The 27064-nt window shown below is 65.2% G+C and overlaps 1 protein-coding gene across 1 annotated transcript; it reads left to right on the top strand.

Moving 5' to 3' along the window:
• The first annotated feature begins 12387 nt into the window (after positions 1 to 12387).
• On the top strand, positions 12388 to 26565 carry NECTIN4 (nectin cell adhesion molecule 4). Its single transcript, XM_058821820.1, has 9 exons — positions 12388 to 12535; positions 15960 to 16313; positions 17151 to 17441; positions 18711 to 18825; positions 20291 to 20454; positions 22078 to 22225; positions 22954 to 23032; positions 24631 to 24765; positions 25676 to 26565. Exons 1-9 carry the CDS (start codon positions 12472 to 12474, stop codon positions 25946 to 25948), a joined length of 1623 nt encoding a protein of 540 aa, XP_058677803.1. The 5' UTR covers positions 12388 to 12471; the 3' UTR covers positions 25949 to 26565.
• Positions 26566 to 27064: the final 499 nt, after the last annotated feature.

The raw sequence follows: 27064 nt of genomic DNA, 5'->3' as shown, positions 1-27064 counted from the left end.
GGGGGGGACACACACCGGGGGTGACAATGGGGGGGGGACACACCGGGGGTGACAATGGGGGGGGTCCGGGGGGCGGGGGTTGGGTTGTTCAAGCCCCGCTCTGTGTGACATCGGGGGTGGGGACAGCCCTGGGGGGACATGGGGACACCTTGGGGAGGGGGGACAGGAGCAGCCTGGATGGGACGTGGGGACACTTTGGAGGGACACAGAGGTGACAGGAACAGCCTGGAAGGGACATGGGGACACTTTGGAGGGACATGGGGGTGACAGGGACACCTGGAGGGACATGGGGACAACTTGGGTGGGGGGACAGGAACAGCCTGGATGGGACATGGGGACACTTAAAGGGGACACGGGGACACTTTGGTGGGACATGGGGGTGACAGGGACACCTGGGGGGCACATGGGGACCCTTTGAGGGGACATGGGGACACTTTGGTGGGACATGGGGGTGACAGGGACACCTGGGGGGCACATGGGGACACCCTGTGGGGGACGTAGAGGTGACACTGACTGGGACATGGAGGTGGCAGGGACACCTGGTGGGGACACGGGGACACTTTGGAGGGACATTAGGAGGTGACAGGGACACCCTAAGGGGGACATGGGGGTGACAGAGACGCCTGAGGGAACATGGGGACATTTTGAGGGGGGACACGGGGGTGGCAGGGACACCCTGGATGGGACATGGGGACACTTTGAGGGGACATGGGGGTGACAGGGACACCTGGGGGGGACATGGGGACCCTTTGAGGGGACACGGGGACACTTTGGTGGGACATGGGGGTGACAGGGACACTCTGATGGGGAGGGGACACCCTGTGGGGGACATGGGGGTGACACTGACTGGGACATGGAGGTGGCAGGGACACCTGGTGGGGACACGGGGACACTTTGAGGGGACACGGGGACACTTTGGAGGGACATTAGGAGGTGACAGGGACACCCTAAGGGGGACATGGGGACACCTTGGAGGGGGACAGGGGCAGCATGGGGGGGACATGGGGGTGACAGAGACACCTGGTGGGAACATGGGGACACCCTGGGTGGGACATGGGGGTGACAGGGACACCCTGAGAGGGACAGAGAGACACTTTGGGGGGGACACAGGGACACTTTGGAGGGACGTGGAAGTGACAGGGACACCCAGAGGGGGGACATGGGGACACCTTGGATGGGACACAAGGGTGACGGTGACACCCTGGCAGGGACACGGGGCCACTTTGAGGGCACACGGGTGTGACAGGGACACCCTGGATGGGACATGGGGACACTTTGGGGTGACAGGAGGGTGGCAGGAACACCCTGGGGGGAGCACGGGCGTGGCAGGGACACCCTGAGAGGGACACGGGGACGCTTCGTGGGGACACGGCGGTGACAGTGACGCCCTGGCAGGGACACTGAGGCGACAGCGACACAGGAGGTGACCCCAGCACTTGGCCGGGGCTGGCGTGGGGACACCCGCGGGGCCATTCGGGGACATTTGGGGACATTTGGGGACGCCGGGGCCGGCCCGCGGGGAGGAGCGGCCGCCACGTGGCAGGGCCGGGCCCTGTGACCCCCCCCGTGTCCCCCCCGCGGCCGGCGGTGCCACCCGTGTGTCCCCCGTGTGTCCCCCGTGTGTCACCCGTGTGTCACCCGTGTGTCACCCGTGTGTCCCCCGTGTGTCACCCGCGTGTCCCCCCGGGGCCATGTGGGAGCTGCTGCTGCTGCCCCTGGGGCTGGGGGCGGTCCTGGCGACCCCCGGTGGGTTTGGGGGCGCTCGGGGGGTTTGGGGTTCAGGGGGGTCCACGGGGGGGCTCTGGGAGGGTTCAGGGGGTTCGGGGTCTGTGGGGTTTGGGATTCAGGGGGTTCTGGGGGGGGGGGGGTTCTGGGGGTTTTGTGGGGGGGTTCTGGAGGGTTTTGGGGTCTGTGGGGTTTGGGGGGGTCCAGGAGGGTTGGGGGTCTGTGGGGTTTGGGGTTCAGGGGGTTCTGGGGGGGGGGTTCTGGGGGTTTTGGCGTCTGTGGGGTTTGGGGTTCAGGGGGTCCAGGGGGGGTCCGGGCGGGTCCTGGGGGTCTTGGGGGATTCGAGGAGTTGGGGGTTCAGGGGGGGTCCAGGGGGGTTCGGGGTTTGGGGGGTTCTGGGGGTCTGGGGGGGTCCAGGGGGGTTCGGGGTCTGTGGGGTTTGGGGTTCTGGGGGGGGGTTTTGGGGGGGTTCAGGGGGGTTTGGGGTCTGTGGTGTTTGGGGTTTTGGGGGTCCAGGGAGGGTCCGGGGGGGTTCGGGGTCTGTGGGGTTTGGGGGGTTCTTGGGGTCCGGGCTCGGTGGGGTTTGGGGTTCTGGGGGGGGTCCAGGGGGTTTGGGGGTCCTAAGGGGTTCAGGGGGGTTTTGGGGGTCCGGGCGGCTCCTGAGGGGATTCGAGCTGTTGGGGGTCAGGGGGGTTCTGGGGGGGTCTCGGAGTTTTCTGGGGGGGGGTCAGAGGGGCCGGGGCATTGCGGGGCTCCGGGGGCTTTGTGGGTTCGGGGCGGTTTTGGGGGGTCTGGGGGCGGAACTGAGGGTGCCGGGAGTGAGGGGGGGGGGGCTTGGGTGGGGGGGTCCGGGGGTCTCCGCGGTCCTGGGGGGCTTGCAGGGGCGGGATTTGGGGCGCGGGGACGTCCCCATTCCTGTCCCCATCGCTGTCCCCACCGCTGTCCCCATTCCTGTCCCCATTCCTGTCCCCATTCCTGTCCCCATCGCTGTCCCACCGCTGTCCCCATTCCTGTCCCCATTCCTGTCCCCATCGCTGTCCCCACCGCTGTCCCCATTCCTGTCCCCATTCCTGTCCCCACCGCTGTCCCCACCGCTGTCCCCATTCCTGTCCCCATCGCTGTCCCCATTCCTGTCCCCACCGCTGTCCCCATTCCTGTCCCCACCGCTGTCCCCCCGCTTTCCGGAGCTGCCGGCTGTCCCCAAATGCCCGCCAGCAGTGTCACCCCCTCCCACGGGACACCGACCCCTCCAGGGTCCCCTCACGGACCCCTCCCATCCGTCCCCCTGTCCCGCAGCGCCACCGCGGCTCCGGTGCCACCCCCGGTGTGACGCCGCGCGTTGTCCCCAGGTGCCGGCGGCCCCGCGGCGGGGTGCCAGCATTGTCGCAGCCCTCACGGTGGCCTGGCGGTGACCAACGCCACTCGGGGCTCCAGCGTCACCCTGCGCTGTCCCGCGGCGGGCGCGCCCCTGGGCAGGCTGGTGACAGCGCGCTGGTGGCACCTCGGGGGTGACCCCGCTGTCCCCGCTGTCCCCGTGTGCGCCCTGGGCCGGGGTCCCCCTCGGTGCCACCCCCCGTACGGCGCCAGGGCCGCGCTGGTGGCACCCGATGTCACCCCCGATGTCACACCCGGTGTCACCCCCGATGTCACCCCCGATGTCGCCCCGGTGTCGCTGGAGCTGCGCGACGTGCGGGCAGGGGACAGCGGCACCTTCGCGTGTCTGCTGGTGGGCGACAGCGACTGCGCGTGTGGCGCGGTGACACTGCGGGTGGCACCCGGTGAGACCCCCGGGGACACCCCCCGAGCCCTTCCCCAGGGTTGGGTCTGGGGGCTTGATGGGATTTTGGGGGGGTCTCTGCGGGATTTGGGGTCTCTGAGGGGTCTGCGTGGGATTTGGGGTCTCTCGGGGGGGATTTGGGGTCTCTCCGGGGGGATTTGGGGTCTCTCCGGGGGGGCTCAGTGGGATTTGGGGTCTCTCTGTGGGATTTGGGGTCTCTGAGGAGTCTCTGTGGGATTTGGGGTCTCCATGAGATTTGGGGGTCTCTGTGGGATTTGGGGTCTCTCTGTGGGATTTGGGGTCTCTGTGGGGTCTCTGTGAGATTTGGGAGTCTCTCTTTAGGATTTGGGGTCTCTGAGGAGTCTCTGTGGGATTTGGGGTCTCTCTGGGGGGGTCTCTGGGGGATTTGGGGTCTCTGAGGGGTCTGCATGGGATTTGGGGGGGTCTCTGTGAGATTTGGGGTCTCTCTGTGTGATTCGGGGTGTCTCCGGGGGGGTCTCTGTGGGATTTGGGGTCTCTGTGGGATTTGAGGTCTCTCTGTAGGATTTGGGGTCTGTCCTGTGGGGTCTCCGTGGGATTTGGGGTCTCTTGGGGGGGTCTCTATAGAATTTGGGGTCTCTGAGGGGTCTGCATGGGATTTGGGGGGGGGTCTCTGTGAGATTTGGGGGGTCTCCGGGGGGGGTCAGCGGGAGCTGGGGTCTCTGTGGGGTCTCTGTGAGATTTGGGGGTCTCTCTTTAGGATTTGGGGTCTCTGAGGAGTCTCTGTGGGATTTGGGGTCTCTCTGGGGGGTCTCTGGGGGATTTGGGGTCTCTGGGGGGTCTCTGTGAGATTTGGGGTCTCTCTATGGGAATTGGGGTCTCTGTGTGATTTCGGGTCTCTTGGGGGGTCTCTCTGTGGGATTTGGGGGTCTCTCGGGGGTCCCTGTGGGATTTGGGGTCTTTGTGTGGGACCTCTGTGGGATTTGGGGTCTCTCTTTGGGGTCTCTGTAGGATTTGGGGTCTCTGTGGGATTTGGGGTCTCTGTGGGGTTTGGGGTCTCTGTGGGGTTTGGGGTCTCTCGGGGGTCTCTCTGTGGGGTTTGGGGGTGCAGCCCCTGAGGGTCGCCCCTCTCGCCCCCCCCCAGGTGCCCCCTGCAGCCCCCCCTGCTCCGGGGCGCCCCCGCGCGGCGGCCGCGGCATCGTCACCATTGTCACCGCCATTGTCACCGCCATTGTCACCGCCAGTGTCACCGCCATTGTCACCGCCAGTGTCACCGCCAGTGTCACCACCAGTGTCACCGCCATTGTCACCGGGGTCCTCCTGCTGCCACCGGCCCGCGGGCACTGACACCTGTGTGTGACCCCGGTGTCCCCCCAGTGTCCCCCAATGTCCCCATTGTCCCACCTCCAGCGTCCCTGTCCCCACTGTCCCTCTGTCCCCACTGTCCCCAGTGTCCCATCCTCAATGTCCCCAATGTCCCATCTCTAGTGTCCCTGTCCCCGTGTCCCCAATGTCCCCAGTGTCTCCATGTCCTCAATGTCCCTGACCCCAATGTCCCCATGTCCCAAATGTCCCCATGACCCCAGTGTTCCCAGTGTCCCTGACCCCGCTGTCCCCATGTTCCCAATGTCCCCAATGTCCCCAGTGTTCCATCCCCAGTGTCCCCAATGTCCCTGATCCCACTGTCCCCAATGTCCCCGGTGTCCCTGTCCCCATGTCCCCAATGTCCCCCATGTCCACGTGTCCCAATTGTCCCCAGTGTACGTGTCCTCATGTCCCCAGTGTCCCCATGTCCCCAGTGTCCCCAGTGTCCCTGATCCCACTGTCCCAAATGTCCCCAGTGTCCACACTGTCCCCAGTGTCCCCAACGTCCCATCCCCAGTATCCCCAATGTCCCCAATGTCCCTGTCCCCCATGTCCCCAGTGTCTCTGTCCCCATGTCCCCAGTGTCCGTGTCCCCATGTCCCCAATGTCCCCCATGTCCCCAGTGTCCCCCGTGTCCCCATGTCCCCAGTGTCCCTGATCCCCAGTGTCCCCAATGTCCCTGTCCCCATGTCCCCAATGTCCCCAGTGTCTCTGTCCCCATGTCCCCAATGTCCCCCATGTCCCCAGTGTCCCCCGTGCCCCCATGTCCCCAGTGTCCCCAATCCCCAGTGTCCCCAATGTCCCTGTCCCCCATGTGCCCAATGTCCCCAGTGTCTCTGTCCCCCATGTCCCCAGTGTCCCCTCTCCAGCCGGGCAGTGTCCCTAATGTCCCCAGCCAGGGCTGGCCCTGCCCTCGGGGCTGTCACCCGCTGTCCCCAAGGCCTGGCAGGACCCGTCCGTGTCACCGGGGCCGTGTCCCCCCCTCCCCGCGGTGTCACCCGCCTGGGGACAGGCTCGTGGTGCCACCTCAGCAGCCAGAGCCTTCCCGCACTGTGTCCCCAACAATGGCAGTGCCACGTGCCGGGGGCCCTGTCCCCTCCCTGGGGACAGCAGGGACACACACGGGGACAGCAGGGACAGACGGACACGGGGACAGCAGGGACAGACGGACACGGGGACAGGGGCCATGGGCCAGCGGCGCCGCGGCTGCTGACGGCGGGTGAGTCCCAATGTCCCCAATGTCCCCAATGTCCCCAATGTCCCCTGTGTCTGTCCCCAATGTCCCCAATGTCCCCAATGTCCCCTGTGTCTGTCCCCAATGTCCCCACCCCTGCGTCCCCTCCCCTAGGGATGTCCCCCGTGTCCCCAGAGGTGCCACCCCCATGTAGCCCCTTCCCCCAGGAATGTCCCCACAGGTGTCCCCAGTGTCCCCTGAGGTGCCACCCACAGGCACCCCCATGTCCCCAGAGATGTCCCCATGGGTGTCCCCTGTGTCCCCATGAGATGACATCCTGGGGATCCTCGTGTCCCCCAGAGATGTCCCCACGCTGTCCCCGTGTCTCCATGGCTGTCCCAGCGTCCCCCACAGATGTCCCCACACCGTCCCCACATTTTCTCTGTGTCCCCAAGCCTGTCCCTGTGTCCCCACGCTGTCCCCATGCCTGTCCCTGCATCCCTGCTGTTGTCCCCATGTCCCCAAACTGTCCCCAAACTGTCCCCACACTGTCCCCATGCTGTCCCCATGTCCCCAAACTGTCCCCTAACTGTCCCCACGCTGTCCCCACACTGTCCCCATGTCCCCACGCTGTCCCCAGCTGTCCCCACATCTCCACACTGTCCCCTCACTGTCCCCACGTTGTCTCCATGCTCTCTCCACGCTGTCCCCACTCTGTCCCCCTGTCCCCACACTGTCCCCACGCTGTCCCCATGTCCCGGCTGCTGTCCCCACGTCTGTTCTCATATCCCCCCACACTGTCCCCATGTCCCCACACTGTCCCCATGTCCCCAGCTGTCCCCGTGTCCCCTCAGGATGCCACTCGGGGGGTCCCTGTGCGGTGCCACCGGCCTGGCACTGCTGGTGGCCGCCACGGCCACCCCGTTCTGGGCACAGCGCCGGGCACCGGGGGGCACGGCCAGCCTGGGGCTGTGGCACGGCTGCCTCGGGGGACAGTGCCACCCCCATGCCACCACCCCAGGTACGCCGGGCATGGGGACAACGGGGCGGGAACGGGGGGGACATCGCTGTCCCCAGTGTCCCCTCCCTGTGATGTCCCTGGTGGTGCCACCCACGGGGAACCCCAGAGATGTCCCCATGGGCGTCCCCCAGAGATGTCACCCCCAGAGATGTCCCCATGGGCGTCCCCCAGAGATGTCACCCCCAGAGATGTCCCCCATGGGTGTCCCCAGTGTCCCCTGGAGACTGGAGGTGTCTGTCCCCGGCGGTGCCACTCCCAGAGATGTCCCCACGGTGTCCCCAGCGTCCCCTGGCGATGCCACCCACATGCAGGGTGGGAATTTGGGGGGCTCCATCTCTGTCCCCAATGTCCCCAACCCTGGGTGTGTCCCCGTGGTGTCCCTGGTGGTGCCAATGCCAGGGATGTCCCCAGTGTCTCCCGGAGATGTCACCCCTGTGCAGGGCAGGAATTTGGGAAGGTCCATCCTTGTCCCCAACGTCCCCAACCCTGGGGGTGTCATCTCTGTCCCTGGCGGTGCCACTCCCAGAGATGTCACCATGGGCGTCCCCCAGAGATGTCACCCCCAGAGATGTCCCCATGGGTGTCCCCAGTGTCCCCTGGAAACTGGAGGTGTCTGTCCCCGGCGGTGCCACTCCCAGAGATGTCCCCACGGGCGTCCCCCAGAGATGTCACCCCCATACAGGACGGAAATTGAGGGGGTTCCATCTCTGTCCCCAACGTCCCCACCCCTGGTGGTGTCTCTGCTGTCCCCACGGGTGTCCCCAGCGTCCCCCGGAGATGTCACCCCCCCATGCAGGGCAGGATTTGCGGGGGGTCCATCTCTGTCCCCAACGTCCCCAGCGTCCCCAGCGGCGCCACCCCAGAGTGGTGTCCCCTGGAGATGGTAACCGGGGGTGCCACCCTCGTGTCCCCGCGGTGTCCCCACTCCGTGTCCCCTCCCCAGCTCTCCTGGAGGCCACCCGGGCGCTGCTGCTGCTCTCGGTGGTGGCCGCGGCCGCGGGGCTCGTCCTGGGGCTGCCCCTGGGGCCCGGCGGGGCCCGGCGGGAGCGGGAACGGGCGGCGGGGGCCACCCTGCTGCTGGCAGGTACGTGGGGACATCGGCGACATCTGGGGACACGAGGGACACGGGGGGACACGGAGGGACACGGGGCTTGGGGACTGTCCCCATAGGGGCAGCGCTGGCCTGGGCAGGGTGGGGATGTGGGGACATCGGGGCTGTCCCTGTCCCTGCTGGAGTGTCACCTCTGTCCTGAGCTGTCCCCTGTCCCTGCTGTCCCCCGTCACTCCTGTCCCTGCTGTCCCTGTCCCTGCTGGGAGTGTCACCCGTGCCCTGAGCTGTCCCCTGTCCCTGCAGGGTGGGAATTTGGGGATGATCAGTGTCCCGAAGTGTCCCTTGTCCCTGCTCTATTGTCACTCCTGTCCCTGTCTCCTGTCGCTGCTGGGAGTGTCACCTCTGCCCTGAGCTGTCCCCTGTCCCTGCTGGGTGGGAATTTGGGGATGATCAGTGTCCCAAAGTGTCCCCTGTCCCTGCTGTCCCTGCCCCTGCTGCCCCTGGTCACTCCTGTCCCAAACTGTCCCTTGTCCCTGCTCTATTGTCACTCCTGTCCCTGTCCCCTGTCCCTGCAGGGTGGGAATTTGAGGACCATCAGTGTCCCAAAGTGTCCCCTGTCCCTGCTGTCCCTGCTGCCCCTGGTCACTCCTGTCCCAAACTGTCCCTTGTCCCTGCTCTATTGTCACTCCCGTCCCTGTCTCCTGTCGCTGCTGGGAGTGTCACCTCTGCCCTGAGCTGTCCCCTGTCCCTGCTGGGTGGGAATTTGGGGATCATCAGTGTCCCGAAGTGTCCCCTGTCCCTGCTCCATTGTCACTCCTGTCCCGAGCTGTGTTACTCCTGTTCTTGCTGTCCCCTGCCCCTGCTGTTCCCATCCCAAACTGTCCCCTGTCCCCGCTCTATTGTCACTCCTGTCCCCGCTGTCCCCAGGGCTGCTGTCCCTCCTGGGGCTCGGGCTGGGCTCTGGGGGGGCTCTGGCCCCGCTGTCGCTGTCCCTGTCCCTGTCCCCACTGTCCCCGTCCCTGCTCTATTGTCACTCCTGTCCCTGTCCCCGCTGTCCCCGCTGTCCCCAGGGCTGCTGTCCCTCCTGGGGCTCGGGCTGGGCTCTGGGGGGGCTCTGGCCCTGCTGGGGCCCCCCCGCAGCTCCTGGAGCTTCTCCTGGTCCTTCATCCTGGCCTGGGTGGCGGCGGCGCTGCTGGGATCGGCCGGTACCGGGAACGGGAACCGGGAACGGGACCGGGAACGGGACCGGGAATGGGGGAGAACAGGAACGGGAATGGAGGCGGGGGAAACGGGAACCGGGGGGATCGGCCGGTACCGGGAACGGGAACCGGGAACGGGACCGGGAATGGGGGGGAACAGGAACGGGAATGGAGGCGGAGGAAACGGGAACCGGGGGGATCGGCCGGTACCGGGAACGGGACCAGGAATGGGGGGGAACAGGAACGGGAATGGGCGGAACCGGGAACGGGAATGGAGGCGGGGGAAACGGGAACCGGGGGGATCGGCCGGTACCGGAACGGGAACCGGGAACGGGAACCGGGAACGGGACCGGGAATGGGGAGGGGAGGGAACGGGGATTGGAGGGAAACGGGAACCGGGGGGATCGGCCGGGACCGGGAACGGGACCAGGAATGGGGGGGAACAGGAACGGGAATGGGCGGAACCGGGAACGGGAATGGAGGCGGGGGAAACGGGAACCGGGGGGATCGGCCGGTACCGGGAACGGGAATGGGAACCGGGGGGGGGGGGGGGAAACTGGGAATGGAGGGGAGAAACGGGAATGGGGAGGGGAGGGAACGGGGATTGGAGGGAAACGGGAACCGGGGGGATCGGCCGGTACCGGGAACGGGACCGGGAATGGGGGGTGGGGGGGTGGGGAACGGGAGCGGGGCAGGGAACGGGAATAGGAGAGGAACGGAGGGGGAAACGGGAACGAGGGGGGGAAATGGGAACGGGGAGGAACGGGAACGGGAGGGGGGAAAAGGGAATGAGGGGCGGGAAACGGGAACGGGGGGAGAAACGAGAATGGGGGGGGGGGAAACGGGAACGGGAGGGGAAAACGGGGAGTCATCGGAACGGGAAGGGGGGAACGGGGATTGAGGGGGAAAACAGGGAACGGGGAGGAGGGGGGAGAGGAACGGGAACGGGGGGAGAAACGGGAACGGCGGGCACCGGAACGGTGCGGGGGAAACGGGGATTTGAGGGGGGATACCGGAACGGGGAGGGGAAAACGGGATTGGGAGGGAACGGGGACGGCGAGGGGAACGGGGATTTGGGGGTCACGGTAACGGGTCAGGGGAATTGGGGGGAGCACGGGAACGGGGTGGGGGGGTCACTGGAACTGGGGTGTCCATCCCTGCGCTGAGCTGTGCCCGGGCTCTGCAGGGAATGAGATTCCCCCCCCCACTTCCCCCCAATTTTTGGGGGTAATTTTGGGGTTCCCAGACCCCCTCCTCAGCCCCCCCTAATCCCCCCTTTCCCCCTCCCCCAGGGATCTTCCACATCTGCTCCGCTTCCAAGGACCCCTCCCCGGAGAGCTCCGAAGTTGGGGGGTCCTGAGGGGGGGGGGAGGGGGTCCCCGTTCCTCCCCCACAATTTTGGGGTCCCCCGGGTGTGCTCAGCTGGGTCTGGCCTCTGCTGATCCCCCCACATTCCCATTCCTGATTTTTCCCCATTTTCCCAATTTTTGCTGTGCCAATAAACACCCCCCATCCCATCCCCCCCCACACTCCCATTGGGTTTCCCTGGGGGAAATTCGGGGATCCCAAAACTTTTGGGGGTGTCGCTGACGGCCCCCAGGTGTGGGAAGGAGCTGGGATATACTGGGGGGGTAATGGGAAGGGTTGGGGGGGCACTGGGAGGTCCGTGAGGGGTTACTGGGAGCACTGGGAGGGGATAGGAATGGACTGGGGGGGGACACGAGGGGCACTGGGAGCACTGGGAGGTCCATGGGGGGCACTGGGGGCACTGGGGCTGCCATGGGGGGGATACTGGGAGCACTGGGAGGTCCATGGGGGGTTACTGGGAGCACTGGGAGGGGATAGGAATGGACTGGGGGGGATACTGGGAGCACTGGGAGCACTGGGAAGTCCATGGGTGGTTACTGGGAGCACTGGGAGGTCCATGGGGGGTTACTGGGAGCACTGGGAGGTCCATGGAGGGCACTGGGAGCACTGGGTCTGCCATGGGGGAGTCACCGGGGGTGCCATGGAGAGAACTGGGGATGCCATCAGGGTTACTGGGAGCACTGGGAGGTCCGTGGAGCGCACTGGGAGTACTGGGGGAGCCATGGAGGGCACTGGGAGCACTGGGAAGTCCATGGGGGGGGTCACCAGGGGCACTGGGAGTCCATGGCGGGTCACTGGGAGGGCACTGGGAGTCCATAGCGGGTTACTGGGAGCACTGGAGGTCCATGGAGGGCACTGGGAGCACTGGGAGTCCATGGCGGGTTACTGGGAGCACTGGGAGGTCCATGGAGCGCACTGGGAGCACTGGGAGGTCCATGGGGGGTTACTGGGAGCACTGGGGGTGCCATGGAGGGCACTGGGAGCACTGGGACGAAACACTGAATGTCCCATGGGGGTTACTGGGAGCGCTGGGAGGGAACACTGGCAGGTTACTGGGAGCACTGGGAGGGAGCACTGGGAGGTCCGTGGAGTGCACTGGGAGTACTGGGGGAGCCATGGAGGGCACTGGGAGGACTGGGGGCACTGGGAGGTCCATGGGGGGCACTGCCAGCACTGGGGGTGCCATGGAGGGCACTGGGAGCACTGGGACGAAACACTGAATGTCCCATGGGGGTTACTGGGAGCGCTGGGAGGGAGCACTGGGAGGTCCGTGGAGTGCACTGGGAGTACTGGGGGAGCCATGGAGGGCACTGGGAGGGAACACTGGCAGGTTACTGGGAGTACTGGGAGCGCTCCCGGCCCCGCCGGGTGTGGCCCCACCGCTCCCCCCGCGGCCATCGCCGCTTTAAGGCCGCGCCCTCGGCCCCGCCCCCGGCCGGACCTGCCGGACCGGTCCGCCCCGCCCGGCCCCGCCCCGCCAGGCCCCGCCCCCCGAGCCCCGCCCCCCGAGCCCCGCCCCGCCCCGCCCCTGCCCCGGTACCGTCCCGCAGCCGAGCAGCACCGGCCCCTCCGCCGCCACCGGCCCGGCTCGGCCCCGGTCCCGCCCGCTCCGGCCCGGCTCAGCCCGGAGCGCCTCGGTGCCTCCCGGTGGCTCCCGGTGCGTCCCGGTACTGCCCGGAGGGAGCCGCCGAGGCCGTGCCCGGTCGTCCCGGCGCTGTCCCGGCGCTGTCCCGGCGGTGCCGGTGGGGCCCGCTCCGGTCCGGATGGTGCTGCCCGGGCCCCGAGCGGCGCCGTGAGCCCGGAGCGCTGCGCATGGAGCCCCGCGGGATGCCCGGGGCGCCCGTGCTCCTGCTCGGCTTCCTGCTCGCCGTCACCGGTAAGGGCCACGGGACACCGGCGCTGGCACCGGCACCGGGATAAACACCGGGATAAAACCGGGATAAAACCGGGATAAAACCGGGATAAGGACCGGGAGCGGCTGCGAGGGGTCCCGGGAGCGGGAGCGCTTCCCACGTTTCTCCCCGACCGGCACCGGGGCTCGGGGATACCGGGGGCACCCCGGAACTCCCGGAGGGGCCGAACCGGGACCGGGACCGGGACCGGGATGGGGTGGGGGGGAGGAACCGGGGCTCCCACGGAGCGGGGGTTGGGGTGAAACCGGGAGCGGCGGGGGCGCGCGCAGGTGTGCGCGCACACGCGTGTGTGCAGGTGCGCGCGTGTGTGTGTGTACGTGGGAGCGCTCGCGTGTGCACCTGCGGCCCCGCGTGTCCGTCTGTCCGTGATTAGGGGGGGATGATGATGATGATGATGATGATGATGATGATGGTGGTGAGGGGGGGGGGGGCAGCAGCGCCTCGGGCGCTTCACACGCGTGTGCGCGCACACCTGCGCGCGTGCCCGTGCGTGCGCACCTGCGCCTCTGCGTGGGCTCCGCTCCCCCCCCCCCCCCCTCCCCAGGGCACGCGGACCCGTTTGGGGACACCCTGAGTGGAACGGGGGGGGAACAAACCGTGGGAACCGGGATGGCCCCGGGGGGGTCCCTGCTCTGCCCCGCCCCCCCCCCTCTCTCTGTGCCTCAGTTTCCCCTGGGGACGCGTGGGAACGGGCTGGGGACCACCCAAGGGTGCTGAGCCCTCCCACCCCCCACGCGAGACCCGCACCCTATGGGGGGGTTCGGAGGGGGTCCCCGCGCCTTCCTCGGTGCCTTGCTGGGGCGTGGGGCGCACACGCGTGTGCAAGGCGTTCCCACGAGTGTGCAAGGCGTTCCCACGCTCGTGCGACCCCTTTTTTTGGGTCTTGGGATTGGGGGGGGGTCTCTCCACTCGTGTCCCCCCCATCATCTCGGGGTGCGGCGACCGGGGGTGGCCCCGCACGTGCGCGCGTGCCCGTGGGAAAAAAACCGCCCCGAGCGCCTCCCCCCCTCCCCCAATCGGGGCTGGACCCCCGTGGGAATTTGGGGGACCACCCGGGACCCCCCACGGCCGCTGCCGGGGCTGGTTTTGGGCTCCCCCCCCCCCCGCCGGCGGGGCGTGGGGGCAGCGGGGCCGGTTCTGCCGGTTCCCCGCGCCCGTTCCCACGCGCTCGGGCCCCGCTGGGTGGGGACGCCCCGAGGGGGGGAACCTCCCCACGGAACCCCAGAACCGCCCCACGGCCGCGGGGACCCCCGCGGGACCCCCGCAGACCCCTCACGGGACCCCCCAAATCCCACCCCGAGCTCTCCGTTCGCTCCGCAGCGCGGCGGCGCTTGGGGAAACTGAGGCACGTGTGGGGGGGGGTTACGGGGTAATTAATGAAAGGGTTAATGAGTCTGGGGTCCTCGGGGGGTTTAGGGGGTGGGGGGCGTTTTGGGGAGCCCCCGGGGGGCTCGGCGGGGGCGGCAGAGGGGGATCCGTCCCGGCCGGTTGGGCTGGACGGGCCGGCCCGGCCGCTTCTGGCGGCGGCGGCGGGGCGGGACACGCCCCCCAAAACTGCGGACACGCCCCCTCGCCCCGGACACGCCCACTGTTAAAAATGCACCCCCAAAAATGCACCTAACCCCCACCCCAAGGAGACCCCAAAATCCTGGACCTCGAAGTCGAACCTAAAGGATCCTAATGAGCCCCGAAACTGGACCCCAAATCCTGCGCCTCAAATTCTCAACCACAACCCCGCACCCCAAATCTGCGCCCCGAACCTTCTCCTCAAATCCCACACCCCAAATTTGCACCCCAAATCCTGCGCCCCAAACTCGAACCCAAAGGCTTCTAACGAGCCCCAAATCCCGCACCCCAAATCCCGCACCCCAAATTCTCAACTACAATCCTTCGCCCCAAATCCTCCACTCCACGTTCTACACCCCAAATTCTCAACCACAAACCTGCCCCCAAAACCTCAGCCAGTCCCCAAAACCGCACCCCAAATACCCTGATAGCCCCCCAAATCTTGAACCTCCAAACTTGCACCCCACATCCTGTACCCCAAATTCTCAGGCACAAACCTGCCCCCAAACACTCAGCCAGTCCCCAAAACCTCACCCTAAATCTGCACCTCAAATCCCCTGATAGCCCCCTAAAACTTCCCCCCAAGTCTTCAACCCCAAAAGCTGCACCCCAAACACCCAACCAGCCCCCCCAGATCTGCACCCCCAAATCCTGCACCCCAAAACTTCCCCAAAACCCCAAGGCAATCCCCAGCACTCGGACCCCAAATGTGGCACCTCAAATTCTGCCCCTCAAATCTGCACCCCCAAACCCCAGCCGGGCCCTCAACCTGAACCCCAAATCCCGCAGGTGTGTCCTGAGCCCCGTGCAGGTGTGCCCAGATGTGCTGTCACACACCTGGAACCACCTGAAGTGCCCACAGGTGGTGACACAAGGGACACGTGGCTGTCCCACAGCCCCTTGCGCGCCTGGGATCGCACCTGGTGCCCACGGGTGGTGGCACAGGGGACACGCTGAGGTCCCCACAGGTTGGGGCAGGTGGAGGTGCCACGTTATTCTGTGCCCCTGCACATCCCTGTGCCCGCTCGGTGCCACACCTGGTGACACAGGTGTCACATCAGGTGCCACTGCCCTGTCCCAACAGACAGGGGCTGCGTGGAGGTGCCTGTACCCACAGGTGTCCCAGGTGTCTCTCAAGTGTCCCAAGTGTCACTCGGGTGTCCCCCCAGTGTCCCGCAGGCGGTGGCCGTGTGGAGGTGCCTGTACCCACACACAGGTGTCACACTCAGGTGTCACACTCAGGTGTCCCTCAGGTGTCACAGGTGGTGTCCCACGTGTCACTCAGGTGTCCCCCATGTCCCCGCAGGTGGTGGACGCGTGGAGGTGCCTGTACCCACACTCAGGTGTCACAGGTGCCACACACAGGTGTCACACAGGTGTCCCAGGTGCCGCACTCAGGTGTCACTCAGATGTCACAGGTGGTGTCCCAGGTGCTGCACTCAGGTGTCACTCAGGTGTCCCCATGTGTCCCCACAGGTGGTGGCTGCGTGGAGGCGCCTGTACCCACACTCAGGTGTCACACTCATGTGTCCCAGGTGTCCCCCAGGTGTCACAGGTGTCCCCCTGTGTGTCCCACAGGCAGTGGCCGCGTGGAGGTGCCTGTACCCACACTCAGGTGTCCCCCAGGTGTCACACAGGTGTCCCCATGTCCCCACAGGCAGCGGCCATGTGGAGGTGCCTGTACCCACACTCAGGTGCCACACTCAGGTGTCACACAGGTGTCCCCATGTGTCCCCACAGGCGGCGGCCGCGTGGAGGTGCCTGTACCCACACTCAGGTGTCACTCAGGTGTCACTCAGCTGTCCCCCCGTGTCCCCACAGGCGGCGGCCGCGTGGAGGTGCCGCGCAGCGTGACGGCCGTGCTGGGCCAGGACGTGGTGCTGCCGTGCCGGTACCGGGCGCAGGAGCAGGAGCAGGTGGTGCAGGTGACGTGGCTGAAGCGCGGCGGCGGCGCGGGCGCGGTGCCCGCCGAGGTGGCCGTGCTGAACCCGCAGCACGGCGAGCACGTGCAGGAGCCCTTCGTGGGCCGCGTGCTGCGCCACGGGCACGGCGACCTCGGCGACGGCGCCATCGTGCTGCGCAACGCCGTGCAGGGCGACGAGGGCGACTACGAGTGCCACCTGATCACCTTCCCCATGGGCAACTTCGAGGGGCGCCTCACGCTCAGGGTGCTCGGTGAGCGAGGGAACGGGGGGCACGGGGATGTGTGGGACACGTGGGGCACGAGGCACGTGTGGGACGCGGGGGACGGGGCGAGTATGGGTGACACGGGGGACATGGGGTACATGGGACAGGGATGTGGGGCACGGAGGGTGGGGGGCACAGGGGACGTAGAGCAAGTGGCACATGGGGCAAGGGGCTTGGGACACAGGGGCCATGGGGCACATGGGACAGGGGACATATGGGACAGGGGATATGGAGCATGTGGGGCATGGGGGGCATATGGGACACAGGGGACATGGGACAGGGACGTGGGGCACATGGGACATGTGGGACACGGTATATGGGACAGGGATGTGGAGCACAGGGGACCTGAGGGGGACGTAGGGGGGTGTTGGGGATGTGGGGGCACATTTGGGGACATGTGGCTTGACAGGGGACACGTGGGACAGAAGGCATATGGCACGTAGGGCATGTGGGATGTATGGGGACACAGGGGACATGGAGTATGGGGGGCACAGGGGACATGGGGCATGTGGGACATTTGGAACATGAAGGGTATGGGAGGTGCAGAGGACATGGGGGACATGAGACACAGGACATGAGGGCATGGGACACATGGGGTATGTGGGACCGGGGACATGGGGCACAGGGGACATAGGGGACATGGGGCACATGGAGGGCAGAGGGGACACCATGGGCACGGACGATTTGAGGACTCTGGGCACACAGAAGGCACTGGGGACGCAACGGTGCCACGTAGACACCCCACACACCGCCAACACCCTGAGCCCCCAATAACCCCCCCAGACCACCACCACCGTGCCCCTAACCACCCTGTCCCCCCGCCAGTGCCACCGCTGCCCATCCTGAACCCGGGCCCGCCGCTGGAGGAGGGTCAGGGCCGGACGCTGGCGGCCTCGTGCACGGCCGAGGGCAGCCCGGTGCCATCGGTGCGCTGGGAGACCGAGGTGCGCGGCACCAACGCCACGCGGCGCTCGGCCCACGCGCGCTCCGCCTCCGTCACCAGCGAGTTCTTCCTGGTGCCCGGGCGCAGCATGAACGGCAAGAGCCTCACCTGCGTGGTGGCACACCCCGGCCTGCGCCACGAGAAGAGGATCACGCACACGCTCAGCGTCGCCTGTGCGCCAGCGGGCAGTGATGGGGGCGTGGGGGGCGTTGGGGATGATGGGGGTGTTGGGGGAGATGGGGGGTGTTGGGGACATTGGGGTTGTGGAGAGCTCTGGGGACATGGGGGGTGTTGGGGACATGGGGGGTGTTGGTAACACTGGGGGTGATGGGGAGTGTGGGAGGTATTTGGGACATGGGGGGCATTGGGGACATGGAGGGTACTGGGGATGGGGGGAGTGTCGAGTACATGGGGATTGACAGGGGACATGGAGGGTGTTGGGGATGTGGGAGGTGTTGGGGGTGTAGGAGGTGTTGGGGACATGGAGGGCATTGGGGACACGGGGGGATGTTGGGGACATGGGGAGTGTGGAGAGCTCTGGGGACGTGGGGGACATTGCGGATGTGGAGAGTGTTGGGGACGTGGAGGGCGTTGGGGACATTGAGGGTGATGGGGGGTGTGGGAGGTATTGGGGACATGGGGGACATTGGGGGACATGGCAGGGCATTGGGGACATGGGGGTTGACAGGGGACACGGAGGGTGTTGGGGACATGGGGAGCGTGGAGAGCTCTGGGGACATGGGGGACATTGGGGTTGACAGTAGACATGTGGGTATTGGAGACATGGAAGGTGTTGGGGACATGGAGGGCTTTGGGGACATGGAGGCTTTTGGAAGCATAATGGGCATTGGGGACATGGGGGTTGACAGGGGACATGGAGTGTGTTGGGGACATGGAGGGCATTGGGGACATGGAGGGTGTTGGGAATGTGGGGGACACTGGGGACATGGAGGACACTGGGGACATGTGAGACATGGAGGGCTTTGGGGACACGATGGGCACTGGGGACATGGAGAGCCTTGAGGGACACGGAGGCGTTGGGGGTGTTGAGAGGTGTGGAGGACACTGGGGACACGGAGGGTGTTGGGGACATCCTGGGCACAGGGGACATGGAGGGTGAGGGTGGCACTGGGGACATGGGGGACATTGGGAACATGGAAATCACGGGGAGCACTGAGGGCATTGGGGACTTTGGGGACATTGGGGGCACTGGGCAGGTGGAGGGTGCTGGGGACATGGGGCACACAGGTGGCATTGGGAGTGTGGGGACACAGGTGACACTGGGGCATGCTGGCACGGAGGACCTTGGGGACACGGAGGGTGGGACATTGGGCATGGGGAGGATGAGGGACACAGGGGGACACCGTGGCCATGGGGGGCACAGCGGGGCTGTGGGACCTTGTCCCCTGACTGTCCCCTGACTGTCCCCTGGGTGTCCCCAGACCTGTCGGACGCGTCGGTGCTGGGCCACACGGCCGAGTGGCAGGAGGGGATGGAGGGGGCGGCGCTGACCTGCCTGGGGGACGGCAACCCCCCCCCGACCTTCAACTGGACACGGTGAGGCCACTGTCCCCCCCTGTCACCCCCTGTCACCTCCCCATGGCCCCCTGCCCTGTGTCCCCTTGCCCGTGTCACTGTCCCTGCCATGTCCGTGTCCCATGGCCCTGCTGTGTCCCTGCTGCCTGTGTTGGTTCCTCCCTGTCCCCACGTGTCCCTGCTGTGTCACCCCTGTCCCTGCCACATCCTCCCGCTCCTGTGCCATGTCCCCGTGCCCATGTCCCTGTTGTGTCACCCCTGTCTCAGCCACATCCTCTTGTACCTGCCATGTCCCTCTTGTGTCACCCTTGTCCCCCCTGTCCCTTCCATGTCCCCTGCTCCTGCCACATCCCCCTGCTGCAGTGCCATGTCCCTCCTGTCCCTGCCACATCCCCCAGTCCCTTCCATGTCCCCCTGTCCCTGCCACGTTCCCCTGTCCCTTCCATGTCCCCCTGTCCCTGTGCCACATCTCCCTAACTTCCACGTCCCTCTGTCCCTGCCATGTCCCTCTGTCCCTGTTGTGTCACCCCGTCCCTGCCATATCCCTCTGTCCCTGCCCCATCCCTCTGTCCCTTCCACGTCCCCCTGTCCCTTCCACGTCCCCCTGTCCCGGTGCCACATCCTCCTGTGCCACATCCCCCTGTCCTTGCCATGTCCCTGCTGTGTCACCCTGTCACATCCCCCTGTCCCTTCCACGTCCCCCAGTCTCTGCCACATCCCCTTGTCCCTGTGCCATGTCCCCCTGTGCTGTCCCACCTCCCCACCCCCATCGTGCCCCCGCCCATGCCGTTCCGGTGCCGGTGCCGCCGTGGCTGGGCCTGGCAGGGCCTGGCAGTGCCGCGTGCCCGGGCAGGCCCGGCTGGGCGGCACCCGTGGGAACCGGCACGGCGGCTGTGATGGCACCGATGGCACCGCCCGGGGCTGTCACCGGGGTTGTCACCGGGGTTGTCGCTGGGAGGTGTCACCAGGGGGTGTCACTGAGGGGATGTCATCAGGGGCTGTCACCGGGGGGTGTCACCGGGGCAGTGACCAAGGAATGTCACTGGGGGCTGTCACTGGAGTTGTCACCGGGAGATGCCACCGGGGCTGACACTGGGGTGGTCACTGAGGGTTGTGACCAGGAGATGTCACCGAGGGTTGTCAGCGGGGCTGTCATGGGGAGATGTCACCAGGGCTGTCACTGGGGTTGTCGCCAGGAGATGTCGCTGGGGGCAGTCACTGGTGTCTGCCACTAGGGGCGGTCACAGACGGTTGTCACCAGGAGATGTCACCAGGAGATATCACAGGGTCTGACTCCCGGGTGGTCACCGGGGGGTGTCACTGGGGGCTGTCACTGCAACTGTCACCGTGGCTGAAGCTGGAGATTGTCACTGGGGCTGTCACCGGGGATTGTCACTGGGGCTGTCACTGGAAGATGTCACCAGGGCTGTCACCAGGACTGTCATGGTGAGATGTCACCGTGGCTGACACCAGGCTGTCCCCGCAGGGTGGACGCGCCGCTGCCCGCGGGTGTCAGGGTCAAGGGGGACACGCTGCTGTTCCAGCGGCCGCTGGCCGTGGCCGACGCCGGTGACTACGTGTGCCGAGTGTCCAACCGGGTGGCCGCCAAGGAGGCCCGGGCCAACGTCAGCATCCGGGGACGCGCCACAGGTGGGGACAGGGACAAGGGGACACCTGGGTGGGCACGGCAGAAGGGAGAGTGTGGTGAAGGGAGTGCTGGGCTTGGTTTCTGCATCTGTCTGTATGTCCGTTTATCCATCCATCCATCCATCCATCCATCCATCCATCCATCCATCCATCATTCATTCATTCATTCATTCATTCATTCATTCATTCATCCATCCATCCATCCATCCATCCATTCATCGACCCATCCCTCTGTCTGCTCATCTGTCCATCCATTCATCCACTCATCCACCCACCCCTCTGTCCGTCCACACATCCATTCATTCACTCATCCACCCACCCATCTGTCCATCTGTCCATCCACACACCCGTTCATTCACTCATCCATCTGTCTGTCCCTCCCTCCGCTCCTCCCACCCTGTGCCCATCCCACCGAGGTCCATCCCTCTTCCACGCCCGTCCACTCATCGTGTGCTCATCCAGCCCGGCTTTACTCACTGCCTGCTCACGCCCGCCCTGCCGTTCCCTCACCCGCCCTTCCGTCCACTCATCCGTCCTTCTGTCCGCTCATCTGTCTTTCCATCCGCTCCTCTGTCCTTCTGTCCACTCATCCACCCTCCTTCCACTCATCCACCCTCCTTCCACTCCTCCATCCTTCCGTCCACTCATCTGTCCTTCTGTCCACTCCTCCATCCTTCTGTCCACTCCTCCGTCCTTCTGTCCATTCATCCACCCTTCCGTCCACTCCTCTGTCCTTCTGTCCACTCCTCTGTCCTTCTGTCTACTCCTCCACCCTTCTGCCCACTCATCCATCTTTCTGTCCACTCATCTGCCCTTCCGTCCACTCGCCCATCCGGTCGTGCCTCCAGATTCCTGCTTATCCGTCCATCTGTCCATCCATCCTTCTGTCCGTCCCTCTGGCACCTCTCACTGTCCATCCCCACCCATTGGTCATGGGCTTGTCCATCTGTCCGTTTGTCCGTCCTCCCACCCCTGGACGTCCTCGTCAGTCCATCTGATCATGGACACCCCTCTATCCATCCATGGATGGACTTGTCCACCTGTCCATCCATCTGCCCATCCATGGATTGTCCATCTGTCCCTCTGACACCTCTTGCTGTCCATCCTCACCCACTGGTCACCCACCCACCCACCATGCCACATCATCTTTTGGGGGGTCCCCTGACCCCTTTGGGGTCTCCCCTAGTTCGGGGTGTCCCCTGATCCCTGGTTTGGGGGTCTCCCATGGTTTGGGGTGTTCCCTGACCCTTGTGGTGTCTCCCCCAGTTTGGGGTGTCCCTCCTGGGGTGTCCCCCCTGCTTTGGGTGCCCCCTGACCCTTGTGGAGTGTCCCCCTGGTTCAGGGTGTCCCCTGTGGGGTGTCCCCCTGATTTGGGATGTCCTCTGACCCCTGTGGGGTGTCCCCATGGTTTGGGGTGTCCCCGGACCCTTGTGGGGTGTCCCCCTGGTTGAGGCTGTCCCCTTTGGGGTGTCCCCCTGTTTCGGGTGCCCCGTGACCCCTGGTTTGGGGTCTCCCCCTGATTTGGGATGTCCCCTGACCGCTGTGGGGTGTCCCCCTGGTTCGGGGTGTCCTCTGTGGGGTGTCCCCCCATTTCGGGGTGCCTCTGACCCCTGTGGGCTCCCCCAGAGGACACGGTGCGCCGCGTGGACCTGGTGTCGGCCTCGGTGGTGGTGGTCGGGGTCATCGCCGCCGTCCTGCTCTGCGTCCTCGTCATCGTCGTGGTGGTCATGACCCTGTACCACAAACGCAAAACACAGCGCATCTCCGAGAAATAGTAAGGGAGGGGACATGAGGGGACATTGGGGGACATGGGGATATGGAGGGACATGGGGACACGGGGGGACATGGAGGGACAGAGGGGACATGAGGAGACATTGGGGGCACAGGTACATGGAGGGACACGGATGGACATGAAGGGGCTTTGGGAGTCACAGGTACATGGAGGGACATAGGGGACATGGAGGGGGACACGGGGGGGACACAGGTACATGGAGAGACATGGGGACATGGATGGACACTGGGGGACATGGGGGCCATGGGGACATGGGGGACAATGGGGGATGTTGAGGAACACAGGTACATGGACGGACTTAGGGACATGAGGGACATGGGGGGATATGGGGACATGGATGGACATGGAGGGACACAAGGGACATGGGGACATTGGGGGACAATGGGGGACATTGAGGAACACAGCTACATGGAGGGACGTGGGGACATGAGGGACATGGGGGACAGGAGTCAATGGGAGACAGGATGGACACAAGGACATGGAAGATGCAGGGGGACACATGGGGACATAGACGACACGATGGGGACATGGGATAGAGGATATGGCAGGACATGAGGGACACGGGGGACACAGTGGGACAAGAGAGGACATGGGGCACACGAGGGACGGGGGTGACACGGGATGTGGGACATGGACACAGCCACGGGGGGACATTGGGTGACACCGGGGGATGACACGGGGCCGGTGCTGAGTGTCCCCCATGTCCCCAGCGAGGAGGAGCTGACGCTGACCCGGGAAAATTCCATCCGGAGGCTCCACTCCAGCCACAGCAGCGACCCCCGGGCACAGGTGGGGACACGGAAACGGGGGGCGCTTGGGGGGCCGGGGGTGGGGGGTGCAGGGCCTTGGGGTGCCCAAGGAAGGGGGATTGGGTTGGGCTGTGGGGTGTCCATGGGGTCAAACTATGGGGTGTCCATGGGGTGTCTGTGGGGTCTCCACGGGGTCAAACTGGGGGATGTCCATGGAGGACCCATGGGGTCAGGCTTTGGGGTGTCCATGGAATGTCTATGGGGTGTCCATGGGGTCAAACCAGGAGATGTCCATGGGGTCTCCATGGAATCAAACTGGGGGATGTCCATGGAGGATCCATGGGGTGTCCATGGGGTCAGGTTTTGGAGTGTTCATGGGGTGTCCATGGAATGTCCATGGAATCAAACTATGGGGTGTCTATGGAATGTCCGTGGAATGTCCATAGGGTGTCCATGGGGTGTCCATGGGGTCAGGCTTTGGGGTGTCTGTGGGGTGTCCATGGGGTGAGACTTTGAGGTGTCCATGGAATGTCCATGGGGTGTCCATGGGGTCAAACCAGGAGATGTCCATGGGGTCTCCATGGAATCAAACTGGGGGATGTCCATGGAGGATCCATGGGGTGTCCATGGGGTCAGGTTTTGGAGTGTTCATGGGGTGTCCATGGAATGTCCATGGAATCAAACTATGGGGTGTCTATGGAATGTCCGTGGAATGTCCATAGGGTGTCCATGGGGTGTCCATGGGGTCAGGCTTTGGGGTGTCTGTGGGGTGTCCATGGGGTGAGACTTTGAGGTGTCCATGGAATGTCCATGGGGTGTCCATGGGGTCAAACTAGGAGATGTCCATGGGGTCTCCATGGAATCAAACTGGGGGATGTCCATGGAGGATCCATGGGGTGTCCATGGGGTCAGGTTTTGGAGTGTTCATGGGGTGTCCATGGAATGTCCATGGAATCAAACTATGGGGTGTCTATGGAATGTCCGTGGAATGTCCATAGGGTGTCCATGGGGTGTCCATGGGGTCAGGCTTTGGGGTGTCTGTGGGGTGTCCATGGGGTGAGACTTTGAGGTGTCCATGGAATGTCCATGGGGTGTCCATGGGGTCAAACCAGGAGATGTCCATGGGGTCTCCATGGAATCAAACTGGGGGATGTCCATGGAGGATCCATGGGGTGTCCATGGGGTCAGGTTTTGGAGTGTTCATGGGGTGTCCATGGAATGTCCATGGAATCAAACTATGGGGTGTCTATGGAATGTCCGTGGAATGTCCATAGGGTGTCCATGGGGTGTCCATGGGGTCAGGCTTTGGGGTGTCTGTGGGGTGTCCATGGGGTGAGACTTTGAGGTGTCCATGGAATGTCCATGGGGTGTCCATGGGGTCAAACTAGGAGATGTCCATGGGGTCTCCATGGAATCAAACTGGGGGATGTCCATGGAGGATCCATGGGGTGTCCATGGGGTCAGGTTTTGGAGTGTTCATGGGGTGTCCATGGAATGTCCATGGAATCAAACTATGGGGTGTCTATGGAATGTCCGTGGAATGTCCATAGGGTGTCCATGGGGTGTCCATGGGGTCAGGCTTTGGGGTGTCTGTGGGGTGTCCTTGGTGTGTCCTGGGCGCTGACCATCCTGTCCCAGCTGGAGGAGACGCTGCAGCTGCGCACGGAGAGTCGGCAGGGCAGCCTGAGGGGGGACAGCCTGCGAGGGGACAGCCTGAGGGGGGACAGCCTGCGAGGGGACAGTCTGCGTGGCACCAGCATCTGCTCCGCCATGGTGAGACACGGGGGACACCAGGGACACAGGGTCACCGTGTTCCTGGGGGTGTCCCTGTCCCCAGTGGCACCCATGTCCCCCACAGTGATGTCCGTGTCCCCATGGTGCCCCTGTCCTCATTGGTGTCCCTGTCCTTCCCCTTGTTCTGATCATGTCCCCATGGTGGCCATGTCCCTGGTGGCACCCATGTCCCCAGCAGTGTCTGTGTCCCCATCAGTGCCCATATCCCCATTGGTCCCCATGGTTCCAATGTCCCCACAGTGCCCATGTCCCCATTTGTCCCCATGTCGCCATTGGTGCCCTTGGTTCCAATGTCCCCATGGTTCCAATGGTGCCCGTGTCCCCATCAATGCCATGTCACCATGGTCCCCATGTCCCCACCTGTCTCATTGGTCCCCGCTGGTCCCTGTGTCCCCATTGGTCCTCATGTCCCCAGTGGTCCCTATGTCCCCATGGTGACCATATCCCCATGTCACCCATGTCCCCACGGTCTCCATTGGTCCCCATATCCCAATTGTCCCCATTGCTCCCCATGTCTCCACTGATCTCATTGGTCCCCATTTGTCCCCATGTCCCCATGGACCCCACGTCTCCACAGTGCCCATGTCCCCATTGTTCCCCATGTCCCCATTGTTCCCCATGTCCTCACTGGTGTCATTGGTACCCATTTGTCCCCATGGTTCCAATGTCCCCATTGGTCCCCATGTCCCCATTGTTCCCCATGTCCTCACTGGTGTCATTGGTACCCATTTGTCCCCATGGTTCCAATGTCCCCTTTGGTCCCCATGTCCCCACTGGTCCCCATGTCCCCAGCAGTGCCCACGTCCCCATTGGTCCCCATGTCCCCATTGGTCCCCATGTCCCCGCCCCACACCCGGTGGCACCCCTGACGCGTCCCTTTTGTCCCCAGAGCGAGGAGCCCGAGGGCCGCAGTTACTCCACGCTCTCCACGGTGCGGGAGATCGAGACACAGACCGACGTCCCCGTGGTTGTCCCCGCTGTCCCCGCGGTGCCACCGGCGCCCGGCGGGAAGGAGCCCAAGGAAGAGGAGGAGGAGGGTGGGGGCGGCGGGGGGGACCCCATCAAGGCGGCCATGACGCACTTTGTGCAGGAGAACGGCATGCTGCAGGCCAAGCCCAGCTCCAACGGCATCTACATCAACGGCCGCGGCCACCTGGTGTGAGCCGGGCCCCGGGGGGACACCTGGGGACACCTGGGGACACCTGGGGACACCTGGGGACACCTGGGGACAGCCAGCCCCCCTCGTACCTGCCCGGCTCTGTCCCCACTGCTCCGGTCCCCGGGTGTCGCCTCCCTGCTGGTGTGGGGTCAAGGATGGACTTCAGTCCCCCGATGTCACCTCCCTGCTGGTGTGGGGACAAGGGCAGTGGCCCAGAACTGTCACCTCCCTGCTGGTGTGGGGTCAGGATGGACTCTGGTCCTTGGTGTCACCTCCTTGCTGCTGTGGGGCTGAGGACAAGGATGGACTCTTGTCCCCAAGTGTCACCTCCCTGGCGTGGGGTCAAGGATGGACTTCAGTCCCCCGGTGTCACCTCCCTGCTGGTGTGGGGTCAAGGACAGCGCCCCAGAACTGTCACCTCCCTGCTGGTGTGGGGACAAGGATGGATTATTTCAGTCCCCAAGTGTCACCTCCCTGCTTCTGTGGGGCTGGGGACAAGGATGGACTCTGGTCCCCAAATGTCACCTCCCTGCTGGTGTAGGGTTGGGGACAAGGACAGTGCCCCAGAATTGTGTCACCTCCCTGCTGGTGTGGGGTCAGGATGGACTCTGGTCCCCAAATGTCACCTCCCTGCTGGTGTGGGGTCAGGATGGACTCTGGTCCCCAAATGTCACCTCCCTGCTGGTGTGGGGACAAGGATGGATTTCAGTCCCCAAGTGTCACCTCCCTGCTGGCACATGGAGTTGGGGACACCACCAAGCCCCAGGACATTCTTCGGTCCCCAAGTGTCACCTTGCTGCTGGCACAGGCTTGAGGACACCACCAAGGAGCTCAAGGACATTCTCTGGTCCCCAAGTGTCACCTCCCTGCTTCAGAGATGGACTCTGGTCCCCAAGTGCCACCGCCCTGCTGTCACAGGCTTGGGGACGAGCCCCAGGACAAGCTCCTGTCCCCAAGTGTCCCCTCCCTGCTGCTGTGGGGTCAAGGATGGACTCTGGTCCTCAAGTGCCACCTCCCTGCCATCACAGGACTGGGGACAAGCCCCAGGACAAGGTCCTGTCCCCTGGTGCCACCCAAGCAGGGGCTGGGGACACTCGTGGTGACATCGGGGACCCCCCC

This window comes from Ammospiza caudacuta, chromosome 30 (genome assembly GCF_027887145.1).
Source record: "Ammospiza caudacuta isolate bAmmCau1 chromosome 30, bAmmCau1.pri, whole genome shotgun sequence".
NCBI classification, from domain to species: Eukaryota; Metazoa; Chordata; class Aves; order Passeriformes; family Passerellidae; genus Ammospiza; species Ammospiza caudacuta.
Note: the sequence above shows the minus strand (reverse complement) of the source record. Positions and strands in the feature narration are given on the sequence as shown.

What these genes read in the sequence shown, in the direction of transcription:
- NECTIN4 (XM_058821820.1), top strand. Translation starts at nt 12,472, where the DNA reads ATGGAGCCCCGCGGGATGCCCGGGGCGCCCGTGCTCCTGCTCGGCTTC. An exon ending in GCACACGCTCAGCGTCGCCT is followed by an intron (nt 17,442 to 18,710) that starts GTGCGCCAGCGG and finishes GGGTGTCCCCAG; the next exon opens with ACCTGTCGGACGCGTCGGTG. An exon ending in CCAGCATCTGCTCCGCCATG is followed by an intron (nt 24,766 to 25,675) that starts GTGAGACACGGG and finishes TTTTGTCCCCAG; the next exon opens with AGCGAGGAGCCCGAGGGCCG.